This window comes from Xenopus laevis, chromosome 4S (genome assembly GCF_017654675.1).
Source record: "Xenopus laevis strain J_2021 chromosome 4S, Xenopus_laevis_v10.1, whole genome shotgun sequence".
Lineage (NCBI taxonomy): Eukaryota > Metazoa > Chordata > Amphibia > Anura > Pipidae > Xenopus > Xenopus laevis.
Genome location: NC_054378.1, coordinates 9,842,344 through 9,863,367, shown reverse-complemented (window position 1 = coordinate 9,863,367; position 21,024 = coordinate 9,842,344). Strand labels below are relative to the sequence as shown.

Below are 21,024 nucleotides of genomic sequence, written 5' to 3'. Positions count from 1 at the left end.
GTCTTTGTGTGTCAAGACTCACCAAAGAAGATCCATCTGAGGCACCCATCAGTGAGACTTTTTAAACCGTAATAAATCTGTCATAACCGGGGCTACCTCCTTTGACATTTACTCTTGGAATACATCCAGGGTGTTTTAGATGAGGTTTTACCACCCCAACAAAAACTCCACCCCCACCCTTTTTATAAAGAAGGGCTATGGAAGAACTGGCTAATGGCTTCTTGTTTGTCACAATTTCCATTGAAAAGAACCCCTTAATCTCTAGGACATCTGACTACATGTTCTCATCCTAAGTGATGTTTCTGTGTAGGTCTCTACCCAATTCACCTACTCGCCAAGGGATATGCTATTTATTTTTTTTTCCATTCACAAATAAAACAGAAAAAAGAACAGCGGAGATAAGGGTGTTTGCGGGATAAGAACGGGGAGGTTTATCTGTAAGTGCCGTTAACAGGCTTAATGTTATTTACTATTAAAATAAAACCCTTGAAATCCTTCTCCATCTTCCAAAGGTGTCCAGATTGCTTTATTTGCAGACCAGCCAAGGCCTGACAGACTGAACAAAACCTCGCTGACCTTTGCCCACGTTCCCTCTGCCTCTAGTGCTGCCTGCCACACGGTACTTTGCTTGCTGTTTGCACGGCAGAAAAATAAACACTTTGCACTAAAGTTGTTTAAATAGGATTGGAGTTAGGCTCATGAATTTCATCCCAACACCGGCTAAAGGAAGCAAATGTGTTACTTACAGAAACAGATATTCCTAGAACCAAAACATGAACTATAAATCACAGGTTTCCAAATATTTAAGACCTTTTGAAACATGTAATGAGGACATTTTGATATATCGAGAGGCAATGCCACTTATCAAAGTGGGCCAAGATAGAGATGAAGATTAAAGGGTACCTGTCACCCCCAAAATCTTTCCTCCACTGGAGGGAGAAGTGCACATGTGCTTAACAACATGGCTGCCCTCCAAGTGTGAGCGGCCTAGTGCTAACAGGCTATTTAGAATAATTTTTTTTTTTTAAAATACTACTGTTTCCCCCCAATAGAAGATGCACCTCCAGTAGGGAAATCAATTTGGGGGTGACAAGTGCCCTTTAACTGGCTTGTGGTGCTGAGCTGAGGTCTTATGTTCCAACCAAGACACTATCTGCAAGGAGTTCTCCCCAAGTTTGTATGAGTTTCCACATGGGTACTACAGTTCCCTAAAACAGGTTAATTGGTTCCTGATAAAATTGGCCCTAGTGTGTTAAAAATGATAGGGACCTTAGACTGTAAGCTCCACTGGGAGCAGGGATTGATGTGAAGTACAAGTAGAGGGGTATCGGGCACTCAAAAGAACCCCACAGGGCTGCCAAAAATAAAGATAAAAATGTAATATTTATTGTAGATTCATTAAAAAGGAACAATTTCTCCATTGGCCCTACGCATTTCGTGCAGGGCACTTAGTCATGGGCTTGGTTTGTACAATTGATGTGTACAATATATAGAATGTATATTCATTTAATTATCTAACTTACCTGAGATTTTGCTTCTGATTGGCTGACATTATACGAGGCAAATAGAAGCGGTGACTCTTGGCGGACATCTCTGGTGGCATTGTCTTCGATAAGTCGTAATAGTGGCCAAATCTTGACGACGATATGGGAAGAGTCTGTAAAACAAGGACGTAAATGTAATTTTTGAAAATCTTTTTTGCGATATATGCAGTGGCGTAACTAGAGTGCGCCAGGCCCCCCCTGCAAAAAAATCTTCAAAGGGGCCCGGCGCACTTCGATCCCCATCCTCTCGCCCATGCTGCCTCTGCCCCGCCAACATTCCGTGTCCTCCACCCATTCCTCATCTGACTCCGCCCACTCCCGCCCGACTTGCGTCCCCCTTCCTCGACGCATGTAAGAGAGTGGCTGGGGAGGAGGTTTTTTTTTTTTTATTAACTGTAGAGGAAGCAGAACCCACAGTCCGCCCCCCCCCCCCCCACCTATGATTAAGGGATTTGATCCCAAATCGTGTTAGGTCTTCGTCCAGCAACCTGCTATTTAAACTTTTGTCCAGAAGTGCCGTCTACATTGAGTCTCCTTATTCCTCTGTAGTTACTCCACTGGATATATGGGATATAGGGATGCACCGAATCCAGGATTCGGTTCGGGATTTGGCCAGGATTCGGATTAGGATTCGGATTCCATTCGGCCGGGCAGAAGGATTCGGCCGAATGGAATCCGAATCCTAATTTACATATGCAAATTAGGGGCGGGTAGGGAAATCTCAACTTTTTGTCACAAAACAAGGAAGTAAAAAAAGTTTTCCCCTTCCCACCCTTAATTTGCATATGCAAATTAGGGTTCGTATTCGGTTCGGAGGTGAAGGATTCGGGGGTTCGGCCGAATCCAAAATAGTGGATTCGGTGCATCCCTAATGGGATATTGTTTTGAAACTTGTTAAAAATAATGTACCCCCCTGTTGTAGAATCAACTCGGAGTAGAGGCCTGTTTTTTTTTTTTTTTTAAGACCAGCGCCCAACCCTTACCCGTTTACCCTAAGACCGACCCACACCCGCTTACCTGCTTTCTTATGCCCATGCAACTCCACCCAACCCAGTGTTGGGTAAAGTGATGTCACATGTCGAATGTTTTACATTGTTTTTTCCCCCTTAAATGGCTACCATCCCACTACAGTGGGGACCACCCGCACAGTGGGCTCATCAAGTATATTATGGCTCAATCCCGACAGTTTTGCGGGTACCCAACCAGCTTCAGGACTCTACCTCGGAGTTACATGATTTGTATAAAAGCACTCAGCTCTCAGCCTTTATCTGGACATGGAACATCTTGATGACGTGCAATGTCCTTATATTTTCCAACAGGGGGTACATTATTCCCTTTATAATCTTGCTTAGTGTAAAGACCTCCATGTCAGAAAGTTTCTCAACGGTTTTAAATATAAGCATTTGTTTATTCTTTTCTGTTTGCCTATTTGCATTCATCGCAAACAATGACTTTGCCAAACAATACAAGTTCTATGAGCCCTGTACCTTTCAGTTATGCTTCTTTGTGAGACATATATCATTTACACTTAAATCAGTGAGATATGGGTTGAAGTGTCGGTTCTGGGGACGGCAATCATTTCTGCTGTTGCATTACGGTCTCCTGCCTGTCTGTCGTTCATTAACACCTTGGAATTCCAAATAAGGCACCCAGAGACTCCACGTTCGACGAACCTAAAACCAATTATGAAAGGGTCTGTTTCTGGTCTATAATCTGGTTTTTATCCGGATTACCGATCAGAATGTTTTCGTTGCCATCCCTGGAAGAGCTCATCTTTTTATTGTGTGGCTCCGAGCCCCCTCTATGTTTAAGAAAGGCCTTGACTAAGTGAACTTTGATCTGATGTCTTCATTGAGGAGAACTCCGGGGGTTGCTTATTTCACATGCTAATCCTCAGATCAGGCTCAAGAGAAGTTAGTGAAGACACCACAACAAAACCAAGAAGAAGAAGAAGAAGAAGAAACAAGCAGATCCCCCCTTGCCCTTTCTGGATATTCTTTGGGAATCCTGGGGCACATTGCTGAGATTAATTCATGCTGGTCCACGGATTAAGGTAGATGATAACTTCTTTTGATTGAGGAGAAAAGAGTATGGTTCTTACAAACTGGGTGGAGACCAGGATTTAGGCAGAAAGAAAACACCATGCAATAAAGGCCTGTTCTATGTCAGATGTCTCTGAATAGCTCCTCAATGTAGTCAATTCCCAGGCCTGGCAGGGATGCTTGCAAAGACCTACCTGAATCAAGCATGAAAAATCTGTCTTAACAGAGTCATGGAGAAAAGAGAAAGACACGGAGACGGAGCGACTTAAACTCGGGTCAACTCTGAATTCCTACCAGCCAATTGGCAGAAATGCATTAAAATGGCAGCAGAAATACTTTCAAATACTTAAAAACGGATGGCTTTCAATGGAGGTGCACCCGGGTGGTAGCCACAGGGGCGACAATGCTTAAAAAGTGCCACTTGAGTGTGTTTGCTCATCCCATTCAGTTAATGTTCACTTTATTTATCTATAAAAGTACATATACAAGTATGAGACCTGTTATCCAGAATTCTCGGGACCTGGGGTTTTCCGGATAACGGATCATTCCGTAATTAGGATTTTCATAACTTAAGTCTACTAGAAAATCATATAAACATTAAACAAACCCAATAGGCTGGTTTTGCTTCCAATAAGGATTAATTATATCTTAGTTGGGATCAAGTACAAACTACTGTTTTATTATTACACAGAAAAATGAAATCTTTTTTTTTTTTCAAATTTGGATTATTTGGATAAAATGGAGTCTACGGGAGACAAGCTTTCTGTAATTTGGAGATTTCTGGATAACAGATCCCATACCTGTATACATATATAAATACATGTTATTAATAATAATAATAATAATAATGATAATATACAGCGAGGGCCTGATTCATCAACATTTGACTTATACAGGTATGGGACCGGTTATCGAGAATTCTCCGGACCTGGGGTTTTCCGGATAACGGATCATTCCGTAAGTCTACTAGAAAATCATGTAAACATTAAATAACCCCAATAGGCTGGTTTTGCTTCCAATAAGGATTAATTATATCTTAGTTGGGATCAAGTACAAGCGACTGTTTTATTATTACAGAGAATAAGGAAATCTTTTTTTCTTTTTAAATTTGGATAAAATGGAGTCTATGGGAGACAAGCTTTCTGTAATTTGGAGCTTTCTGGACAACGGATCCCATACCTGTATACATATACAGTGGGGGCCTGATTCATTAACATTTGACTTATTTATACAGGTATGGGACCTGTTATCCAGAATGCTCAGGACCTGGGGCTTTCCGGATAACGGATCTTTCTGTAATTTGGATCTTCATGTCTTAAGTCTACTAAAAAATCATGTAAACATTAAATAAACCCAATAGGCTGGTTTTGCTTCCAATAAGGATTAATTATATCTTAGTTGGGATCAAGTACAAGTTAATGTTTTATTATTACAGAGAAAAAGGAAATCGCGGCCGGGGATTTACATTCTAGCCGGCAGGATCGCTTCGGCTTTCTGAAGTCGCCCCAAAATTTCCTCGTAAGGGCAACTTCGGAAAATCGAAGCGTGCCATCCCACCGCCGATTTAAATTCTAGCCGGGGGGAAGGCAGTTCGGGGAGATTAGTCGCCCGAAGAAGAAGCGATTTGTCGCTGGGCGACTAATCTCCCAAAATAGCAGCGTGTGTCTCTGCCCTAAGACAGGCTTCTGTAGAACCTATGAAATCAAAGCCATACAATGAAAACTACATCACAATCTGTGTCCCTTTAAGGTATTTTTTGACATTTCACGCTCCATAGGACTAAATCTTGTTTGCTAACCAGGCTCTGTTTGGATAGCGGGATGTTTCCCATATACGCACCTTGTATTCATCTAGTACTAGTGGCTGCTACATTAACTAATACACAATGCCTGCATGGGCAAAGGTTCCACCTGCTGGTTAACATGAGGCATTGCAAGTAAACATTTGAAGTAGTATGGCAGCTTCCACGACCTAAACAAGCTGCACAAACAGTATGAGAGTAGCGTAGTACAGGTATGGGATCTATTAACCCAAAGACCTGGGCTTTCTGGATAAAAGGACCTTTCTGTAATTTGGATCTCCATACCCCAAGGGGCAGATTTTTCGAAGGTCGAATTTCGAAGTTATGTGAATTTTTTTTTTTTAACGCACAACTCGAATGGGAGGCTATTTATGAAAACACTCGAACGTCTAACGTTTAATCAAAAATGAAAATTTAAATCCAATTCTAATCGAGTTTTTCTCCGAAAAAAAAAAAACTCGAAAGTCAGGAAGGCAATTTACACTTCAAATGGTTCAACGGACCTCTGCCATTGACTTGTACATGAACTCGGCAGGTTTTAGATGGCGAATATTTAATTTAGAACGGTTTCCATGGTCGAGGTGTGATAAATCTCACGTTCAAATTGGAGTTAAAATTAGAATGTGAGTTTTGAAAAACAACAAAAATTCACCATTCGAGCCTAAATAAATCTGCCCCTAAGTCTACTATAAAAACATTTGAACATATTTATTATTTCAAAGAGAAAAGAAAACAAATTGGAATCATTGGAATCAAATGGAGTCTATGGGAGATGGCCTTCACATAATTTCGGAGCTTTCGGGATAATGGGTTTCCAGATATCCAATTCTATACCTGTAGTATTTAAGTAACTCAAGAGACGTTTATTGTCATCGGCATTATCTGCTCGTCCAAAGAAGAGAAGTTTACTGGTTTTGCGACAGTCAATGAGAGTATAAAGCATGTCTAATAGATTGCTAACAGGACCCAATGCAAAGTGACATGGGACTTAATTAGTGTTCCAGTTCTAGAAGGGAACCAGTTCTGTCCCCCTGTTGTAAGATGCTCATCCCTGGCTTAAAGGGACATCAAAAAATGTAAGTGTTTTAAAGTAATCCAAATATAATGCAGTGTTGCTCTGCACTGGTAAAACTGATGTGTTTGCTTCAGAAACACTACTATAGTTTATATAAACAAGCTGCTGTGTAGCCATGGGGGCAGCCATTCAACCACAGGATACACAGTAGATAACGGATAAGTACTACTATAGTTTATATAAACAAGCTGCTGTGTAGCCATGGGGGCAGCCATTCAAGCACAGGATACACAGTAGGAAACAGATAAGTACTACTATAGTTTATATAAACAAGCTGCTGTGTAGCCATGGGGGCAGCCATTCAAGAACAGGATACACAGTAGATACCAGATAAGTACTACTATAGTTTATATAAACAAGCTGCTGTGTAGTCATGGGGGCAGCCATTCAACCACAGGATACACAGTAGGAAACAGATAAGTACTACTATAGTTTATATAAACAAGCTGCTGTGTAGCCATGGGGGCAGCCATTCAAGAACAGGATACACAGTAGATACCAGATAAGTACTACTATAGTTTATATAAACAAGCTGCTGTGTAGCCATGGGGGCAGCCATTCAAGCACAGGATACACAGTAGATAACAGAGAAGTACTACTATAGTTTATATAAACAAGCTGCTGTGTAGCCATGGGGGCAGCCATTCAAGCACAAGATACACAGTAGATAACAGATAAGTACTACTATAGTTTATATAAATAAGCTGCTGTGTAGCAATGGGGTCAGCCATTCAAAGCAGAAAATGCTCAGGTTACACAGCAGATAAGCTCTGTAGAACAGAAGGGTAAGGCCACACTGGGCGTTTTGGGGAGATTTGGCCTGATGACTAATCGCCTCGTCTTTACGGCGACCAAATCTCCCCTAAACGCCCAGTGTGGCCTTACCCTTTTGGTGTTATCGGGTTTTCATTATGTAAACTGTGCCATTAAGGCTAAGGGCAGATTCGGGGAGATTTAGTTGCCTGGCAACTAATCGCCTCTTCTGCGGGGCGGCAACCTCCACAAACTGCCTTCTTCCTGCCTTCCACCTGCTTGAATGAGAAAACGCCAAAGCAATGCACTCGCAGCGCTTCAATTTCCAAAATCGATCAACGTTTCCTATTGAGGCGGTTTGCCAGCGATCTGGCACCCGCACAATGAAAGAGCTCCCGGTTTGAGCAGCCATATTGGGACACATGCATTCGTATAATGAGCAAATGCCGCAACTTGCCAATTATGCGCATGCTTATTGTGACGTCATAAGTGTGTTATGCACATTCAGTCTAACCAAGATGGCTCCTTAACAGTTAGGGTTGCCACCTGGCCGGTATTTCATTGTGTAGCAATGTATTAGCTGGTAAATTTGAATCGTAACGTATCGAGTGCTAGCGCATTCGAATTGTACGATTCAAAGTTTTCCCCCCCCAAAAAATTTGATTTTTAAAATCCACCAATTGACTCCCAATAGGTTCTAGGAGGTCCCCCATAGGCTAAAACAGCAATTCGGCAGGTTTTAGATGGCAAATGGTCGAAGTTTTAAAGAGACAATACATGATAAATTTCGATTTTCACATTTTTTTCAAATTCGAATCGCATTTTGGACTATTCCCTAGTTGAAGTACACAAAAATTAGCTCGAAATTCGAATTTTCACTTCGACCTTTGCTAAATCTGCCCCTAAGTATTCTGGGTCAAAATCTGCCTGAACCGTTGGTGCTGATTTCCATTATAGTCGGGCAGTGTGTTGGTCTGGGGGTTTAGCAGTGGTATAACTAGATGTTACTGGGCATCACAGCAAATTCATTTTAGGGCCCCAACATATAAAGAGACTGTCCTGTTTTACTTATATATGTTGAAATCACCAAATACGGATGGAATGTTAATGCATGGAGCAATACAACTGCCTTTTAAATGGCACAAGGATTTTTTGTTTTTCTATCTAGATACAAAAAAACTGGACAATTGTGTTGTTGTTGATCAACAAGACCTTTAGGGGCCCATTCACCAAGCTCGGGTGAATGAATAGAGGGGAAAAAGCTCGAATTTCGAGTAGTTTTTTGTGCTCCTCGACTATCGAATTGGTGTAAATTCGCCTGAGTAGAATGATTCGAATAGATTGAGCGCAAAAACGCTGCGACTATTCGCCCATTCGATAGTCGAAGTACTGGATCGAGTGCAAAAACGCTGCGACTATTCGCCCATTCGATAGTCGAAGTACTGTCTCTTTTAAAAATACTTCGACTGCCTACTTCGCCACCTAAAACCTACCGAATTGCTTTAAAAGCCTATGGCAAAGTCCCATTGGCTTGTTTTCCAAGTTTTTGATTGAATAAAAAGGCATTCGATCCAATGAAAATCCTTCGAGCGAATATTCGATCGTGTGCCTATTCGCCCTTTCGACTCTTCGCCAGCGCGTAAATTCGCCCGAATTGCCTATTCGATTCTATTCCTCCTCAAAATTCGACCCTTGATACATCTGCCCCTAAGGGTCTGGCCACACGGGCAGATTCGGGGGGATTAGTCGCCAGGCGACAAAACTCCTCTTCTTCGCGTCGACTAATCTCCCTGATCTTCCTTCCGCCGGCTAAAATGTAAATCACCTGGGGGCAGATAGACGGAGCGCTTCATTTTCCAAAGTCGCCCAAAGTTTCCTCGTGAGGCAATTACAAGCCACCAATGTATTATTTCAATACTCTATAGGCCCCTGCCACCAATGTTTTTTTAAAAAAAAAATATTCTCTGGGGCCCCAATTTTTTTTTAACTTGTATGGGGGGCTCTGGCGCCAATGTTTTTTTTTTTTTTTTTTTTTTTAACTTGTAGGGGGGCCTTGGCGCCAATGTTTTTTTTTGAAAATATTCTCTGGGGCTCCAATTTTTTTTAACTTGTATGGGGGGCCCTAGCGACAATGTTTTTATTTATTTTTTAACTTGTAGGGGGGCCCTGACCACCAATTTTTTAAAAAAAACTTTTATGGGGGGCCCTGGCACACCAGTTTTTTTTTTAACTTATAAGGGGGCCCTGACCATCAATAGCTTTTTATAACTTGTGTGTGTGTGTAGGGGGGTTACCTTTTTTAGTGCCGATGTCTGTGTGGTCTTTTAACTGTGGTGTGGGCAGAAGGGATGGGGCTTGGGGGCCACGAAAATGTTGTTGTACAGGGCCCGTGGTTTCTTGAATTACTTGAATTAGCACTGGGTAATCAAAGAAACATTAGAATTAGGAGGCAGTACTTTGTGATGTCATTCAGCAGAATCTTAGGGTGGTGTTGGCGGAGCTCATCCAAATTCGTATCCCTTGATAGTCGCTGCTATCGCGAGATCCCGGTCCCTTCTCTACGGGCTTATGCAATACATCAATAACCTCGCTTCTGAGTGCTGATCCAAAGTAGGGGAGACGTATGTATTTAAGCACACATAATCAGGTTAGTTGCATAAGTACTTTGTGATGGCCCCACATACCCCAGGAAGCAACACCTGCATAAGGACGAGGAGATGGACTGATTCCCCTCGAGGCTGTTTGTATTGGCACGTCCCACTGTGCATGTCTACTACAATACAGGCGAGTACAGGTCTGTACAATCCCTTAAACAGCTGAACATTGTTCCTTTATCTTGTTCCAAACCTATTTCTGGGGACGGTTCTCATGTTCTATCTGTAGCTACCAGACACCCACCTAAGTAAGAAGAACAGAGGTGTCTTATAGAATGCCAGGCAGCTTTCCTTTCCAAGACCATAAGGTCAACTGTGGTTTGGAAAACTCTACAGCATGTTCGATGGGGCGAGTGGCGTTTATCTGCTGTCAGTTTGTATGTGCGTGTGCTCCTAGACAGACGGCCGATCGGGCAGCCTAAGGAGATACGCAACACCCGCGTGGCACTGAAAAGAAGTGACCATTGGCCTTGCTCCTTGCCTGCTGCCTTCCCGGCGATTAGCTTCTAGTGACAGTGAGGCTGATGCAATCTCAAGTGCTTATTTTACTTATTACGCACATGGTTAAGCAAGTCAACAGCGTGCTCCAATACTTTCACTAGAGGGATTTAATAAGCACTGCTCATTCAACCTTTCAGCCTCTCTAAGGAGAGATCTGTTTAGAAATATGCTCAGCGTAAACACAGATCTTGGGTGACTTATCCCATTGTGGAATGTGACACCTTTAGGGACGGAGAGCATTCAAACATGGACGCCAAATCCACTGGTGGAATATTCAGCTCCCAGAATTCACTGGGGCAAAATAGCTGGAGGGCAGCAACCACCCGCTAACAGCCGCCCTGCTTAATGGGCCATTACCAATAACATGTGTTTCGAGTTGATCAAAGAGAAGCAGCTTTGCCTAAGAACATTACAGGGTTTGTTTACAATGTAGAAAACAAGGTGCAGTCCGCCATTTTTTTTTTCCACACTCAGTTCTGTAATTCTGTAATTCCTGTATTGCTTCACTGTTTTTGGGCCCTTTTGAATACAGCACTTCCTTCATTCGGCAGCAGTCTATTCAAGAAGTATGGGAGAGCTGAGGCACATCTATCCTGAGACCCCCTAACTTGCATGTCATTTACCGTATATACTCGAGTATAAGCCGAGTTTTTCAGCCCCCAAAATATGCTGAAAAACTCTACCTCGGCTTATACTCGGGTCATGCGCAAAAACGATCGCCGGCGTCCAAGAATAGTCGCCGGCGTCCAAGAATAGTCGCCGGCGTCCAAGAATAGTCGCCGGCGTCCAAGAATAGTCGCCGGTGTCCAAGAATATTCTCCAAGAATATTCGCCGGCGTCCAAGAATATTCGCTGGCATCCGAAAACAAGACGCCGGCACCTCCAACGGGAGCAGAAACCCTCAATTTTTTGATTGAAATTTACCAGAAGCTGCTGCATTTCTCACCCTAGGCTTATACTCGAGTCAATAAGCTTTTCCAGTTTTTGGAGGTAAAATTAGGTACCTCGGCTTATACTCGGGACGGCTTATACTCGAGTATATATGGTAGATGAACACGTTAGGAGGCGTCAAAAGGCACAGCCCAAAATGGGCCTGTAAGATGCACCCGGAGATTTCTTCAGCCTCTTACCTTCCAGCGCGTCTCCCAGAATGGTGGTGGGCAGGCGTGCACTTCTGGGTTCCAGTTCCAGTGACGCTGGCGTCCGGTGCCGGGCGTCATGATGTCATTGGTGCGCGTCAAATTAGAATTTTTGGCTCCAAAGACAGCTTAAAAGGCCAGTTCACCATTGAATGCCAAAGCTGTTTCCAGTTTTACTGTTCCTGCTGTAGCGCTTGTTGTGATTTTGGATTCCTGGTTATGGACTTCTGCTGACCCTTGACTACGATTTCTGCCGCCTACCTTGGACTCTTCGCCTGACTTTGACTACGTCTTCTCTACAACCGTGGCGGTACATCCCTTTCGGTCTTGTTGCACACTTCCTTGTTGGTTTCCGCAGCAGGAGACACCTATGACTAAGTGCCGGACGGTACAAAACGCGTAAGGTGGGCCATGTGGGGTCAGTATCAGGAACCTTATTCAGCGACTATACCTTGCGGATGGATAGGTGAACCCTGGGGGTTCTAGTATTCACAGATGCCCTTTTGGGACCCCGGCCTTTCTGCTGCGGAACGATTTATATCAAAAGATATATGTCCCAAAGCTTTTCAATAATATGACTATTGAAAAGCTTTGGGACATATATCTTTTGATATAAATCGTTCCGCAGCAGAAAGGCCGGGTCCCAAAAGGGCGTCTGTGAATACTATCCATCCGCAAGGTACAGTCGCTGAATAAGGTTCCTGATTATGTGGTAATTACAGGGCCCTTTCTTTAGGGCAAGCTTAATTGCAGGTGCAGGGTTGGATTGGGCAGGCGGAAGAAATCTGGTGACCCCCTCCCTACTGGGAACCAAGGGCATCCCCGATTCCAGAGGTAAAATGTGTGTGGGGGAGAATTGCAGTAGGTTGAAAGGGGTATGAATTCTGTAGGAGCTTGTGGTGTGGGGACCCATGAGGGGGGGGGAAGACACCAAAGGTGGCAAGGACTGGGTTTGGTTGCTCACCGATGCTGCGCTAAATCCGGGTGAGGACTAGAGCACAGCTTACCCAGGGGCACCAAGAACTAAGGGTTGCATCCCTGGGAAAAGTAAAGGACCTCTTAATATCCCTATTAAAGTTGGCAATTCACAGCTGAAAGAAAAGAAAGTCTGTAGCCAGGCAATTCTGTTTCTGTGTGATAGAAAGAAGAGGAAATGATTGAAATTACTGAAATAATGCACAAAAAGTCACCTCCACTTTTGGCAAATTCTGGTAGCGCCAAGCAATCTTCATCATCTCTTGTGAATCGTCTGCGGGTCCAGAAGTGTCCTTTGTCCTCTTTGGGTCATTTTGCCTTGGAACTTCATCAGTGAGAGGAGATGGAAGATCCTGCATTAAAAGAAAAACATTTTTAGAGAGAACCTTCGAATTTTTTAGTGGTCGTATAATGATCCCAAGCAAAGGAGTCTGTGGGACAGATGGTTTGGTTTAATAGCTCTGGTCTAGAAAACTTACATTTTTAACCATGAGAAAACCGTTTACATCATACAAAATCAGACAAATAAAAGTGCTGATAGGGTATTTATTTAAATATGGAGATATGTAGGGGATCAGTTATCCAGAAAGCTCAGATTGAAAGGCCGTCTCCAATAGAGATAGTTGGGATCAAGTACAAGACGCTGTCTTCTTTTACAGGCAAAAAGGAATTATTTTTATAAATTGTAATTATTTTATTAAAATTTTTAAAAATAATTCCTTTTTGCCTGTAAAAGAAGACAGCGTCTTGTACTTGATCCCAACTAAGATATAATTAATCCTTATTGGAAGCAAAACCAGCCTATTGGGTTTAATTCATGTTTAAATAATGTTTAGTAGAATTAAGTTATGGAGATCTAAATTAGAGAAAAGCTCCTTATCTGGAAAACTCCACGCCCCGAGCTTTCTGGATAAAATGTCCTATACCTGTATTGGTCAATATGCACTCTTAGTTGTATTCCATTGTGGTGAGGTTTTTTTTTAGCATTTTTTAATTGCTTGGAATCACCCCATCAGTGCTGGATCGAAGGGTACACAAGGCAAGAACCTGCCTCGATGACCTTCACCAAAGCTTGTGACACTCCTTCCATTTGAGCATGAAAATCATGGCTCCCTTAGCCAAAGTTATAGAAGGGCCCAAACTAGATTAAGGCAGACAGGAGATGTGCCTTGTGCTCTCTACCCCAACTTTGCACCCTAGGAACATGTTCAATCTTCTACCCCTACTTCTGGTTCTGCACCCTGTGCGACATTCTCAGCACATAAAATAATAAACTTCTAACGGTGACCATTCCTTCAAAAAGATTTGCTCATTTGGTAAGGTCGCTAAACAAGTGGATCATTTCCCAATATGCCTTGAGGTGGACAATATCGGGCTTGGCCCTGCAGCCATAGTGTAGATATGGGCCATCAGGGTGAGGGCCGCATCAGAAGCTGATGTTATCCTCATCCAGATGACCTTTTTAAACATACCTAATGACAGCTGGGAGACTCTGGCCAGACATTGGTCAGGTAGGCTTGTAAGCTGGCCATAGATGTAAAGATTTTATAAAGATATTTTCGTTATCGTGAGACCATGATTAACTCGAAACGATAGTTTAAATGTACGATTTGTCCATCAACTAAAAAGACCATTTCAAGTGATATTGCCAGGAAAACTGAGGGGAGCTGCCTGCTTGGCTCTGCAAACATAGATAGATTGCACTGGGGCCGATACATTTTTTTTAACCTGGCCGATCAATTTTCTGACAGATCGTTCGATTGCCACTGCACTGAAATCGATCGTTCACCAACGAAAAATCTTTGTGTCTATGGGGACCTTAAGAGCTCCCTACTGGGCCCCTGAGCAGCTTTTAGTAATCTGTGTATGGCCACCTTAAAGGGATACTGTCATGGAAAAAAACTTTTTTTTCAAAATGAATCAGTTAATAGTGCTGCTCCAGCAGAATTCTGCACTGAAATCCATTTCTCAAAAGAGCAAACAGATTTTTTTTTATATTCAATTTTGAAATCTGACATGGGGCTAGACATATTGTCAATTTCCCAGCTGCCCCAAGTCATGTGACTTGTGCTCTGATAAACTTCAATCACTCTTTACTGCTGTAGTGCAAGTTAGAGTGATGTGACCCCCTCCCTATTTCCCCCCAGCAGCCAAAGAATGGGAAGGTAACCAGATAGCAGCTCCCTAACACAAGATAACAGCTGCCTGGTAGATCTAAGAACAACACTCAATAGTAAAAACCCATGTCCCACTGAGACACATTCAGTTACATTGAGAAGGAAAAACAGCAGCCTGCCAGAAAGCATTTCTCTCCTAATGTGCAGGCACAAGTCACATGACCAGGGGCAGCTGGGAAATTGACAAAATGTCTAGCCCCATGTCAGATTTCAAAATTGAATATAAAAAAAAATCTGTTTGCTCTTTTGAGAAATGGATTTCAGTGCAGAATTCTGCTGGAGCAGCACTATTAACTGATTCATTTTGAAAAAAACATGTTTTCTGATAACAGGATCCCTTTAAGTCTGATGCAGCAAAGTCGAGAGAAATACCATTGTAGGGTGGAACTCCAGATTCCAACGGTTAGCAGAGCTTTCCATTGCTGTTACTTTGAATATTGAGAGCTGTGCCTTTATTAAATGGCCACCCAGCGTTCTTGCTAACAGCAGTATAGCTGAACCGATCCAAAAACACAACCAGCTGATAAAATGAGAATAGGAGCAGTTTGCGGCAGATGAGTTGGGTGATCCTTTGTAATTGTCTCTCATAATTAAATGCCTGCGTAGTTCTAAACGTCTCGATTGAATGCAAAGATCCAACCAGCCTCGTATTTTGATTAATATCTAACCACATTCATAACAGATGAGAGGAAATGTATGGTATTTAAGCTTTCAAAAAGTTACCCAAGCAGTAACAATTGTAAAAGTGGTGGTACCCAGGCATTAGGAAAATACAGCTGAAAAACACAGAATTAAAGAAATATTGTATTTAAAAGGCTAAAATATCCTATTTAATTATATATCGGTGGTTAAGGCACGATCCTGTTATTCTCAATACATCTAAAGCGTCAAAACGAGCATTGGAGTTTAACACTGTTTTTCTTGGATGAAAATCTCTCATCAGAGCAACAATGGCTCCTCCCACTCACATGTATAAAGGCAAGTCAACATACTGTCTATTTAAGAGTTCCTCAAGTTGACTATTTAATTTCCTTGTATAGGTATGGGATCAGTTATCTGGAAACCCGTTATCCAGAAAGCTCCAAATTACAGAAAGGCCATCTCCCATAGACTCCATTACAAATAATCCAGTTTTTTTAACAATGATTTATTTTTTCTCTGTAATATTAAAACAGTAGCCTGTACTTGATCCCAATTGAGATATAATTAATCCTTATTGGAAGCAAAACCAGCCTATTGGGTTTATTTCATGTTTATATGATTTCTAGTTGACTTAAGGTATGAAGATCCAAATTACAGAAAGATATGTTATCCAGAAAACCCCAGGTCCCAAGCATTCTGGATAACTGGTTCCATACCAGTATTAAGTGGATTGGGTCCAGCAATCCATTCCAACCAATAGCACCCCAGATGTATCAGAATTACAACTACCAGCACAGGCGGTACAGTGGTTAAGAGGTGATTACGGCCTTGAAGGCTAATTAGAGAAGTAATTAATTAACATGATGCACATAATTATTCTGGACCAACTCCTGGAACGAAGGAGTTTTGGAAAGAGAACTATTGGTTGGGATCCTCACCTGGAACAATGTCAGGTCAAGTGATATATAATGATAAAGCCGGTCAATCAGAATTGATGGAACCTTCAACATCTCTAGGCAGATATTAAAGCAAATTGATTGAATTTGAGTCAATGGATGGCCTGCTTTTATCTCAATGATAACCTGAATGATCAAATGAGGAATAAATAATACTATGGTCCTTGATCTGCTCCAACCAAGCCTAAAGCTGGCCATACACAGGGAGATCCGGTCGCCAAAAGAGCAGATCTCTCCCCGATATGCCCACATTGAGGTGGGCGATATCGGGCTGATCCAATTGTGGGCCCTATGGCCCAACAATCGAATCCCAATGCGGTCCATACAGGCAGTCGGATCACAGGACCACATCAATGGACAGATGCGGCCGCCATCAAACGGGATTTTTTACCCTGCCTGATCGAGATCGGACGACTTTCAGCCAGATATCGATCGGGGAAGCCCTTCGGAGATCCCTACACACAGGGACAGACTTGGTCTGTCGGCAGCTTTTATCAGCCCGTATATGGGGTCATTAATTCCGCCCAGATACTCCCGCAAACCACAAAAACAGTGCCGAATACTGAACTGAATCCTAAAGTAGAAAAAACATTTTTTACTTCCTTGTTTCGTGACAAAAATGTACGTGATTTCCATTTCTGTCCCTAATTTGCATATGCAAATTGGGATTCGGTTTGGCCAGGCATGAGGATTCGGCCTAATCTGAACCCTGCTGAAAAAAGGCCGAATCCTGGATTCGGTGCATCCCCAGTTTATACCTACAGTTTAATCTTGAATAAGCACAGCTATTTGCGGAGAGCAGCACAGGGTGTGCTTTAGCTCCATCCAACACAAAAGCTCCTATGGAGAATATTGAAAATGATAATTAAATTAAAAGTGGCTTTTAAACACCTTATTAATGCAATTAAGTCGCTTAATGGCTTTGTGTAGAACAAAGGATACATTTCTATAGTTTAATTCTAATCTTGTATGGTAATTATTGCTCTTCCTTTTTATCTCTTTGAGCAGTGGAGCCGTGTTGGCAGCAATTAGTATGAATTAAAGTCGGCTTCCTTCCTTTACCTACCAGTCGGAGAGAAAAAGGGGTTTCAGAAAGCCCCCCCCTTGGGAATGTCATGTAAATGGGGAGAACAAAAGAGAAAATACAACCTGTGTATGAATAGAGAATGCCATTTATTTCTGGCTACATGCAAGGGGTGCAGCCGGATCCCATCACTTTTTCTTTTGAAAGTCCAGCCAGATACCCCAGGTTTGGGCCGACCTCGCACGATCCTTTCCGGGACGCTGGCTTCCGACTTCCGGGTTGAGCTTTTATAGACGCGCACCTTGTGTCCGCCCCCTTTTGTGATGTCATCGGTGGGTCTATAAAAGGAACCCGGTCAAAGCCCGACCCGCACACGGGGAGATAAGTCACCATGCGATAAAGCTTCGCTACTGTGGGCGACTAATCTCCCCGAAAGAATGTGAATTACTGGTGGGATGACATGCTCATCGCTTCGTTTTCCGATATCGCCTGAAGTTTTCCTTGTGAGGCAATGCAATCCCACCAGATTCACATTCTTGCCAGTGGGAAGGCATTTCGGGGAGATTAGTCACCTACATTGACTTATCTCCCTGTGTGCCACCACCCTAACATGTAGTAGATAAAGCTTCCCTACTGTGGGTGACTAATCTGAAAAAACCCTCCCTTGATCCCTCCAATCTTGACAACTTCCGACCTATCTCTCTGCTACCTTTCATCTCTAAACTACTTGAGCGCCTAGTCTACAACCGACTAACCTTATTCCTCTCTGACAATAACCTGCTGGACCCCCTACAATCTGGTTTAAAGCCACAACACTCCACTGAAACTGCCCTGACTCGACTAACTAATGACCTTTTAACCGCTAAAGCCAACAATCATTTCTCACTACTAATACTGCTTGATCTCTCAGCTGCATTTGACACTGTAGATTACCCTCTCCTCCTCCAGTCCCTCTATTCGCTTGGCCTTCGTGACACAGCCCTGTCCTGGTTCTCTTCCTACATCACCAATCGTTTCTTCAGTGTCTCCTACAATGGAGAAGCATCTTCTCCCCTACCTCTTTCTGTTGGGGTTCCTCAAGGCTCTGTCCTGGGACCATTACTATTCTCCCTCTATACTTCCTCCCTCGGCAAATTAATCAACTCTTACTGTTTCCACTACCACCTCTATGCTGACGATACTCAGATCTATCTCTCATCTCCTGATCTCAACCCAGAACTCCTAACTCAAGTCTCCTCCTGCCTGTCCGCTATCTCTACCTGGATGTCGCAACGCTACCTTAAATTAAACCTCTCTAAAACTGAAATGTTTCTCTTTCCTCCAACTAACACCAATAACATCCCAGAAGTATCCATCATAGTTAACAATTCCACTATCACTCCCTCTCCCCAGGCCCGGTGCCTTGGGGTTATCCTAGATTCTGCCCTGTCATTCACTCCTCATACCCACTTATACTTATTAAATCATGTCACTTGCACCTGAGGAACATATCCAAAATACCATCATTTATCACCCAAGATGCTGCCAAAATTCTTATTCACTCTCTCATCATATCACGTCTAGTCTAGACTACTGTAACTCTCTTTTAATTGGCCTTCCCCTCCAGAGACTGTCACCTCTCCAGTCCATAATGAACACTGCTGCGAGGCTCATACACCTCAGCAACCACTCCTCCTCTGCCTCGCCATTCTGTCAATCCCTGCACTGGCTTCTGCTACCTTTCAGAATCAAATTCAAATTAATGACCCTGACATTCAAAGCACTTCTTAAACTCTGCCCCACCCTACATCTCTGAACTCATCACTATATACTCACCCAACTGCTTACTATGCTCCTCTACTGACCTGCTATTCAACTCTTCTCTCATTACCTCCTCACATGCTCACATTCAAGACTTTGCAAGGGCTGCACCCCTCCTCTGGAACTCTCTACCACGGTCTGTCCGACTTTCTCCCAACTTTTCTGCTTTCAAGAAATCTCTAAAAACGCACTTATTTCGAGAAGCCTACCCTCACTCTTATGCAACACCACATACAGTACCACATTTCTCACCCACTTAATTCGATCTTGCCCACTCCCATATCTTGTGTATTACTCCCTTCCCTTTTAGAGTGTATGCTCTTTTGCATAGGGCCTTCCTCACCTTTTGTACCGGTATTGATTGTGATGTATGTAAATCCATATGTTCTATGTATAGAATTCATGTGATTTAGTTGTGTAATCACATTTACTTTACAGCGCTATGCAATATGTTGGCGCTATATAAATACATTTTAAAGGAGAAGGAAAGGCAAAAATTAAATGAGCTGTATCAGAAAGGTCTATATAAATACACCAGTAAACCCTCAAAGTAATGCTGCTCTGAGTCCTCTGTCAAAAGAAACAGTATTTCTTTCCTTCTATTGTGTACTCATGGGCTCTTCAGACTTACTGTTTTCACCTTAAACCTCCTTGCCCTGGGCGTGAGCATGCTCAGTTTGCTCCTCCCCTCCCTCCTCTGCTGTAATTTGAGCCCAGAGCTATGAGTGAGCAGGGAGAGGCTCAGGCAGGAAGTGATGTCACAAGCCAATATGGCAGCTGCTATCGTAAACAAACACAGTGTTTAGAGCTATATGGTAAAGCATTCTAAAGAATAAATACAGTCTTATAGTTTGCACTGTTGTGGCTAATCTATTGGCAATAAACTGCTTCAGTAGTTTTCCTTCTCAGGTACGGCAACAGTCTGTCACACCAGAGACAATACATGGAACAAATCTTAGAAAAAGTGGCATTTGCCAAAGAACAAACGAATGTCACACTGTGCGCAGCGGCTCCCGACACAGACACAAGGTAAAACTGTATTTTTCTTTAATGCAATTACACATTCCAAAAGACAAAGTCAATGCGTTTCCCAGGTGTGCGGCTGCTGGTGGTTAAATGATCCTTTGTCGTCCCAGTAACACCTGCACGACTCTACGATATCTGCCAGTCTCTGTTACATAAAGCAGGGGCCCCTCTCTCTCTCTCTGGCTGATTATGACTCCAGCTCCTATTTAGCCAAGTCCCAAAGCTGCCAGACCCACCTGTTGCTGTCACTTTGCGACTTTCCCTCTGTGCTTAAAACCTTGTCATTTGCAGGCTGGAAATCTCGGGAGGGGATTAACTGTTTCACGCCAGTCACCTTCAATGTCGCCAGCGAAGCGAGAGGTGCAAGGTATTTTTCCCCAAGCGCGCAGCACCTAGCCAAACTCTTTTCTTCTCCAATAAACAAGAGCTCATTTTCAATTTCCTCTGCGCTGGTTTGGATCCGACTGCTCATCTGCAAGAGGGGAGTTTAATGATCTGTGTAGAGCGAGTTTACCGTGGAGTCGGGGGCTGTGGGGAAATCGGTGCACTTAAAAGAATCGGCCTCAGTAGAAAAAGAGGATATTTTTCTTTTTTATATAGTAACTTTCTAGATGTAATCTCTGTTTGGAAGCAGGTGTTCCTTTCTGCACTGCTGGTTCTGGCTCTTGAATCAATGTTGCAGAATCGGCCTTGCCTGCTTCTTCATGGATCGGACAGCCAGTTGGTTTCTGCCACATTGTTTCAAAAGGGCAGAAGGGCTTTAAATAGCAAGTATATTTCTAAACTGTTACAATTTTGCAACATTTAGTTGATCCATTTCTCAGCAGCATCTCTGGAGTATTAGCAACTATTGTATCAATTCTAACAGCTGCCTGTAATGAAACCCAGAGATTCTGCTCAGCAGGGACAAAGATA

General features: G+C 42.9%; 1 protein-coding gene across 2 annotated transcripts in view; it reads right to left on the bottom strand.

Moving 5' to 3' along the window:
- elp4.S (elongator acetyltransferase complex subunit 4 S homeolog) overlaps positions 1–21,024 on the bottom strand; it is a 190,457-nt gene that overhangs the window by 119,517 nt on the left and 49,916 nt on the right. For both annotated transcript variants that reach the window (XM_041591386.1, NM_001094894.1), the window contains 2 exon segments: positions 12,700–12,837; positions 1,524–1,657 (listed from right to left, as the gene is read on the bottom strand). In XM_041591386.1, coding sequence (XP_041447320.1) covers positions 1,524–1,657; positions 12,700–12,837 — 272 coding nt within the window.